Source organism: Triticum urartu, chromosome 7 (genome assembly GCF_003073215.2).
Source record: "Triticum urartu cultivar G1812 chromosome 7, Tu2.1, whole genome shotgun sequence".
NCBI lineage: Eukaryota > Viridiplantae > Streptophyta > Magnoliopsida > Poales > Poaceae > Triticum > Triticum urartu.
In genome coordinates this window covers 567,574,603-567,582,262 of record NC_053028.1, presented here as the reverse complement: position 1 = coordinate 567,582,262, position 7,660 = coordinate 567,574,603, and the positions used below count along the sequence as shown (strand labels likewise).

Genomic DNA, 7,660 nt, shown 5'->3' with positions numbered 1-7,660 from the left:
CATAGATTGCTTCATTTATTAGGTCATAGACTCATTTTGCCTCGGAAAGCGCTATGTTACAGTAACATATTATGTTACCACAAGCACCTCTTTCATCATTAAATACTTGCCACATAAGCAAATTTGTCTTGGGATGTGTTAAGTTACTACCTAAGTTACCCTCACTATGACTAGCCTAAGAGGGTGCTTGGATACGTTTTAGTCCCATGACTAAAAGTAGTGAGACTAAAACTTGCTTGCCTCACCCATGCTTGGATCCAAATACTAAAGAGACTAAAATCAAATTATTGAGCATTTATTATCCTCCAAACCATCCAATGCAGAACTCGCATGTGTTAAAGTAGAGGAATTAAATGAGGAGAGAGAGGGCTAATACATATTTTAGTAGGTTTCCTATGACTAAAAGTTTTTAGCCTCAAGACTAGTCCTAGCCTCTCTTTAGTCAGGAGTGCTTGGAACTTTAGCCTCTAAAAGAGACTATTTTTAGTCAGACTAAAAATAGTCCCTTGGATCCAAGCACCCTCTAAAAAAAGTTTTAGGACTTATGAACCAAACAAGACCCAATGAAACCTATGCTCCTTCGGGACCCTCTAGTGTTCAAACTATTAAAGTAAAGATAGAAATAGAAAGTCGAGTGGTCGGTCGAATATTAAAAGACCACACAATTAGTAGTGCAATTAATGAACAATAACATAAGCACGCTACACGCCATGAATGGCCATTAAAACATCTCAAGAAGCATCACACACTCACCGACACTTGTTTTTCCAGGAAAGCACACTGTCTCAACTGTAGTAGTACTAGTAGACAACTAGACATGAGAACAGGGATAAAAAATACAACCGACACTTCTTAACCAGGAAAGTAAACCGTCTGAACCAGTAGTCGTCACCAAGGATCCAATCCAATACAACTGACAGCAGCAGTATTCTTTACGCAGCAAAGTAAACCATCGAAGACCATGAATGATTTAGTTTGTTGATGATCCGATGGATGCCTTGCCTTGGCGTGCAACCCTGCTCTGCTCAGTGCTCACTCGCGTGGCTGGTTGCGCATGGGCGGGATGCTCTGCTCGTTCCGGAAGAAGTTGGTGGGATCGACGGCGGCCTTCACCTTGGCGAGCTTCTCGTAGTTGCCCAGGAAGTAGCGCTGGCCCCAGAAGCGGGCGTTCTCGGCGGCGCCCAAGCCGTCCTCCTCCTCCAGCGCGTTCTGCCCGATGTCCAGGTCCCGGAAGTTGACGTATGCCTCCCGCGGGTGCTTCGTCACGTGGTGCGCCATGAACCCGTAGAACCCGTCCAGCCAGCTCGTCGCCGCCGGCCCGCCGTCCGCGCTCATCCAGTACGCGATGTACTGGATCACGTACAGCACCCCGCGCCGGTGCGGGTAGGGCGTGGCGTCCTCGGGCACGCCGCACATGTACCCGCCGTGCGGCTCCAGCACGATCACCCCGGCGCCCTTCATCGTGAACCAGCTGGCGTAGACCTCCTTCCACACCGCCTTGGGGATGGCCTGCCGGACGTAGTCCGACTTGCCCTTGCTGAAGGTGCTCGGGCTGGCCGGTCTCGGCAGGAGCACGTCCTCCACCGGCTTGCTGTTGGTGAAGCTGAAGAAGGACAGCGCCGCCGACTGCAGCCACGTCATGGGCTGGCAGTCGGCGCTCGTCATGTTCAGCTCCGGGAAGCGGTCGCGCATCGTCGAGGCCAGCGACCCGCACTCGCCCAGGTACAGCGCACGGAACACGGCCTGCTGCCCCGTCACCATCACCGTGATCGTGAGCTCGCTGGGGAGCGCCGGCGCCACGTCCTGCCATCTCGTGAGGATGTCGACGGCGCCCTGCTCCAGCGTCCTGGCGATGTTGAACACCGTCACCGTGGCCGGGACGGGAACCAGCTGGACCTTCCACGACAGCACCACGCCGAAGTTGCCGCCGCCGCCGCCGCGGATGGCCCAGAACAGGTCCTCCCCCATGCCGGCCCGGTCGAGGAGCTCCCCGTTGGCGTTCACCAGCTTGGCGTCCACCACCCTGTCGATGGACAGCCCGTACTTGCGCATCATCATCCCGATCCCTCCACCGCTGAAGTGCCCTCCCACGCCGATGGTGGGGCACTCGCCGGACGGGAACGCGAGGCGGGGGTTGTTCTTGGCGACGGCGTAGTAGAGCTCCCCGATGGTGGCGCCGGACTCGACCCACGCCGTGGAGGCCGCCTCGTCGACGCTGACGGCCCGGAGCGCCGCGAGGTCGAGCAGGCCGAACACCTCCTGCCGCGCCGACCGGTACGACAGGCCCTCGTAGTCGTGCCCGCCGCTGCGCACGCGGAGGCGCACGCCGTGGCCGCGGCCGCACCGGACGGCGGCCTGCACGTGCGACGCGTCGGTGGGCGTCACGATGCACAGCGGCTTGGCCGTGGTGTTGACGAACTTGGCGTTCTTGATGTAGTTCACCAGCACGCCGGAGAAGCTGCTGGAGCACTGCGTGTACACCAGCTCGCCGGGGATCTTGTCCCGCACGCACTGCAGGAAGTCGTCGGAGGAGGCCATGACCAGGTGGACCGAGAGGAAGCTCGCTAGAAACGCGAGAGCCAGGCCTCTGCCTCTGAGCGTAGCCATCTTTCTTCTTCTCTGGTTGCTAAGAGAGTAGTAGTAGTGTGCCTGAACTGACCGGAGCTGGCTCCTTTATATACTGCTCTGCTCGAACACTAGTACAGTAGGAGTACTATATGTTTCCACTGGCTTACTGCGTGTGCAAGGAGCTTCGGATAGTTTTGCGTGCACGTCAGGCGACGCGTCGATTCTTCTGGTTAGTTTGTTCTAACATCGTATGGCGCGCACGTTAAACATCTTCTTAGTAGGAACGGAATCGCATCGCAGCCGATCGATTGGCAACGGCATGCTTAAGCTTGAGCTTCACTCCGGGGCGATCGAGCTTGCGGTTGGCGTCGACGCCTCAACTGACCGAACGACGCTTTTGGAGATTGATTTTGTTTCATGGCCACGCGACGGCGCGTGCAAGTTCACAACGACTAAACTGGTTTGGTTTGGGCGATCTCCAAGCATACTCCAGTTCATACACGCTCGCACGCTGAATGTGACCCAAGCAGGATTCAACAGCTTTGACGGCGACACATGCCTACATGCACTTACATGGTACATGCAGCTATCAATAATGACGTTTGTTCTAGGAGTAGATTATAAACCAGTTGGATAATCAGTGGTTTTCTCGCCAAAAAAAATGAGCAACTTGCGTCAGAATTTTGGTTGAAGCAATCAGACGCAAATGAATAAGAGGGTATTTGGATACGTTTTAGTCTCATCACTAAAAATAGAGAGACTAAAACTTGCTAGCCTCACCCATGCTTAGATCTAAATACTAAAAAGATTAAAATCAAGTTAATGAGCATTTATTATCCTTCAAACCCTCCAATCCAGAACTTGCATGTGTTAAAAGAGAGGAGTTAAATGAGGAGAGAGAGAACTAATCCACATTTTAGTAGGGGTACACCTGACTAAAAAAAATTAGTCTCAAGACTAGTTTTAGCCCCTCTTTAGTCAGGGGTGCATGGAACTTTAGCCTCTTAAAAAGATTATTTTTAGTCAGACTAAAATAAGTCTCTTGAATCCAAGCACCCTCTAAAACCGCACACTAGTTGGAAGGCTGCACGAACAAACTATGTAAAACTTCGTTTCAGGTACCACCAGAGTGCATTAGGTCTGGCCTAGGCACAACAAATAAAGATGACGACGGGCCATAAAGCTCAGGCCGTGAGTAGGACTTGAGATGTGCAGATTTGTTCATGGTTCCCGTCGATTCTAGCAGAAAGTACACCATCGCCTCCTAATTGCCCGAAAGCTCGTCCAAAGCTCGAAGGAGAAGATGTTTAATTAGGGCCAGCTGTTTGTTTTACTGGGAACTTCTGGCATTTTTATGTTGGCAGCAATCAAAGACCTACTTAATTACTACCTCTCTCTCAGTTTACACGGCGTGCGCGTGCCTCTAGATTGTCAGTTTGACCAACCTAATACAAGTCATATATTACAAAAAACATATCAATATAAACCCTGGATGTTCTATTTTCAAACCGTATAATTTTTGTGTTATATAGTCTATATTAAGGTGATAAAATTGACAATCTAGGTATACGCGTAGGATTTGTAAACTGAAACGGAAGTAGTACACAGGTACCCAGAACAATGCACAGAGTTTATGACAATGTCCTTCCTTCACCGAAATTGCTGTGCAGACGTCAGTACACACACGACATGCAACCAACACTTATATCAAACGGTGGAGTAGTGCTGCTGCGTGCATCACATGGCGTGAACTTCAACATCGTTTAAAAATCATCTCTGTACTGTCGTGTGTATAGCAGGGTTCTTTCTGGGAAATACCCTTTGGCTCCTGCATGTATAGACACCCTATATGGAATACTTTTTTAAATAATTAAACAAAAAGTCAAAATAGTTCAAAAGTATTTTTAGATTAAACTTGACTTACTTGTGCATTAGTATATAAATTTTCACAAAAAAAACAACGTCGACTTCAGCAAAAAAGACAAAAATTATTTGCTATTATAGGTCACTATTCACACTATTTTGACCGAAAATTTGTTTTTTTCGAAAATAAGTCAAAGAGGAATTTTCTTTGTGTGGAACTTTTCTCACAAGTACAATGAAAGGTCAAGTTTATTTCAAAAATATTTTCAGAATAAAGTATTGATTTCTTTGAGTAAAAAGTAGTTGCAAACTTTAGAGAGGGAAGCATGTGAGGTTCAGGTTGATCCTTCTAATGCCTACGCTTCACACTCGGTGCTTATCGTGTGCTCGGCATTTCTTGTGAACATTTGGTTAGTGGTATTTATCTGTAAAGATGTGCTGACAAAAATTGAATTAAGCTATTTGTAGATCTATGCTTATGGATGCCATAATTTTCTCAAGGATTTAGGTATTCAAGGGAAACTTTTTTTTTTGCGAAAAAGGGCGTGTGTCTCAATGCATTGATAGGAGAAATTTATGTGAAAAGAAGTTGTGGAACCAGACTAGCTACTTGTGGTTGGCCATTGCATCATTTTTTTTAAAAAAAGAGGCATTACCCCGGCCTCTGCATCCAAAAGATGCATACGGCCTATAAATCAAAACAAAAGTAGTCACAATATCTGAAGGTAAAAAAAAGAACAAGCTGCTCCAGCGAGCCAAATCAAAAAAGCCACAACCGGCTGGCAAAAAAATAGGAGTACTACATGCCTATCCTATTACATGACCGCCATCCAAACCGGTTGAAAATACCCCGAGCTACCATCTCCCATCGGGTAGACGCAGTAGCCAAACGCCCCCTGGCCTCCATCGGAGTGAGTAACGACCACATACGGATCAATGCTGTGGCCCTGAAAATAACCTGCAAAAAGTGAAAGTTCGTTTTTCTGTTAAAAACCAAATCATTTCTGCAGTTCCATACTGCCCATAACAAGGCACACGCTCCCACACGAATGTGTCTTGCTATATCCAAGTTAACCCCATCAAGCCAAGTTCCAAATAACATATTGATAGAGGTAGGTGGAGTAATATTAAAAGCAATATGAATCGAACGCCAAATAATCTTAGCCAGCGGACAATCTAAAAAGAGGTGCCTTATAGTTTCGTTAGAATCACAAAAGCTACACCTAGCAGAACCCACCCAATTGCGTTTTGCCAGGTTATCTTTCGTCAAAATCACTTGTTTATGCACAAACCACATAAACACTTTGATACGCAAAGGTACCTTAACTTTCCAGACGTGCTTCGAGCAAGGAATGACACTAGTGTTAATGACATCCAGATACATGGATTTAACCGAGAACCTGCCGTCCTTAGTCAATTTCCAAAACAATCTATCTGGCTGTTGGGACAGCTGGACATCCATCAGCCTTCGTACAAGATGAAGCCATGCCTCCCACCGATGGCCTACTAGCGTCCTCCGGAAGCTAATATTGAGAGGCGTGGACTGTAAGACATTTGCAACGTAGGCTTCTCTACATCGAACATTGTTATACAGAGTAGGATATTGAAGTGCCAGAGGCGTCTCCCCAAGCCACGTATCCTCCCAGAACCTCGTATTAGCCCCATCACCGACTAAGATTTTCGTCCCGTTAAAGAAAAGGGGCTTGACTCTCATCAACCCTTTTCAAAACGGAGAATCATTCGGGCGCACTGTCACCTGAGCCAAAGTTTTAGCCTGAAGATACTTATTCCGGAGAATCTGAGCCCATGTAGCCTCTGTCTCGGATGAGAGTTTAAATAGCCACTTGCTAAGGAGACATCTATTCTTGATCTCTAGATTTTCAATGCCTAGACCGCCTTGGTCCTTCGGCCTACAGATGATATCCCATTTTGCAAGCCTATACTTTCGTTTCAACTCATCATTCCGCCAAAAGAAACGCGATCGATAAAAGTCTAACCTCTTCCTGACCCCCACCGGGACCTCAAAAAAGGATAAAAGGAACATGGGCATACTGGTTAAGACCGAATTAATCAGAATTAATCATCCTTCATAAGACATGAGCTTCCCTTTCCAGCAGCTCAGTTTTTTTTCGAAACCATCCTCGATGCATTTCCACTCCTTGTTCGTCAGCTTACGATGGTGAATGGGTATACCTAGGTAAGAAAACGGTAGCGAACCCAACTCACATCCGAACAATTGCTTATACGCCTCCTGGTCCTCATTAGCTCTCCCAAAGCAAAACAGTTCGCTCTTATGGAAGTTAATCTTGAGTCCAGACAATTGTTCAAATAAGCACAACACAAGCTTCATGTTCCTTGCTTTCACCAAGTCATGCTCCATAAAAATGATAGTATCATCAGCATACTGCAGAATAGAAATACCACCATCAACTAGGTGCGGAACCAAGCCCGAAACCTGCCCCGCATCCTTAGCCCGACCTATTAAAATGGATAACATATCAACCACTATGTTAAATAGAATCGGTGACATGGGATCTCCTTGCCTTAGGCCTTTATGTGTCTGGAAATAGTGACCTATATCATCATTCACTTTAACCCCTACACTCCCTTTTTGCGTAAAGGACTCAATCTGGTCTCGCCGGGCCTTGTCAAATCCTTTCATACGCAACGCCTGTTGAAGGAACGGCCATTTAACTTTATCGTATGCTTTTTCAAAATCCACTTTAAAAACCACACCATCTAGTTTTTTGGAGTGAATCTCATGGAGCGTTTCATGCAAGACGACCACTCCTTCAAGGATATTTCTGTCTGGCATGAAAGCGGTCTGGGACGGTTGCACAACTGAATGCGCAATCCGCGTGAGTCTATTCGTCCCAACCTTGGTGAAAATTTTGAAACTGACATTAAGCAAACAGATAGGTCTGAACTGCTCAATGCAAATAGCCTCCGTCTTCTTAGGGAGAAGAGTTATTGTTCCAAAATTGAGCTTGAACAACTGAAGCTGACCATTGAACAAATCATGAAACATCGGTAACAGGTCACCCTTAATAAAATGCCAGCACTTTTTGTAGAACTCCGCCGGAAACCATCTGGTCCTGGCGCTTTATTGTTCTTCATTTGTGAAATGGCCTCAAACACCTCTTTCTCCGTGAAAGGAGCAGTCAAAATCTCATTCTCTTCCCTCTCGAGTTGGGCAACATCCTCAACTCTTGACTCATCCAGGGACACG

The 7,660-nt window shown here is 47.2% G+C and overlaps 1 protein-coding gene across 1 annotated transcript; it reads right to left on the bottom strand.

Annotated features, from left to right (window-relative positions):
* Positions 1–647: 647 nt before the first annotated feature.
* Positions 648–2,657, bottom strand: LOC125522526 (berberine bridge enzyme-like Cyn d 4). The gene has a single exon (XM_048687578.1). The coding sequence runs from the start codon at positions 2,605–2,607 to the stop codon at positions 1,033–1,035; it is 1,575 nt and encodes a 524-aa protein (XP_048543535.1). The 5' UTR covers positions 2,608–2,657; the 3' UTR covers positions 648–1,032.
* Positions 2,658–7,660: the final 5,003 nt, after the last annotated feature.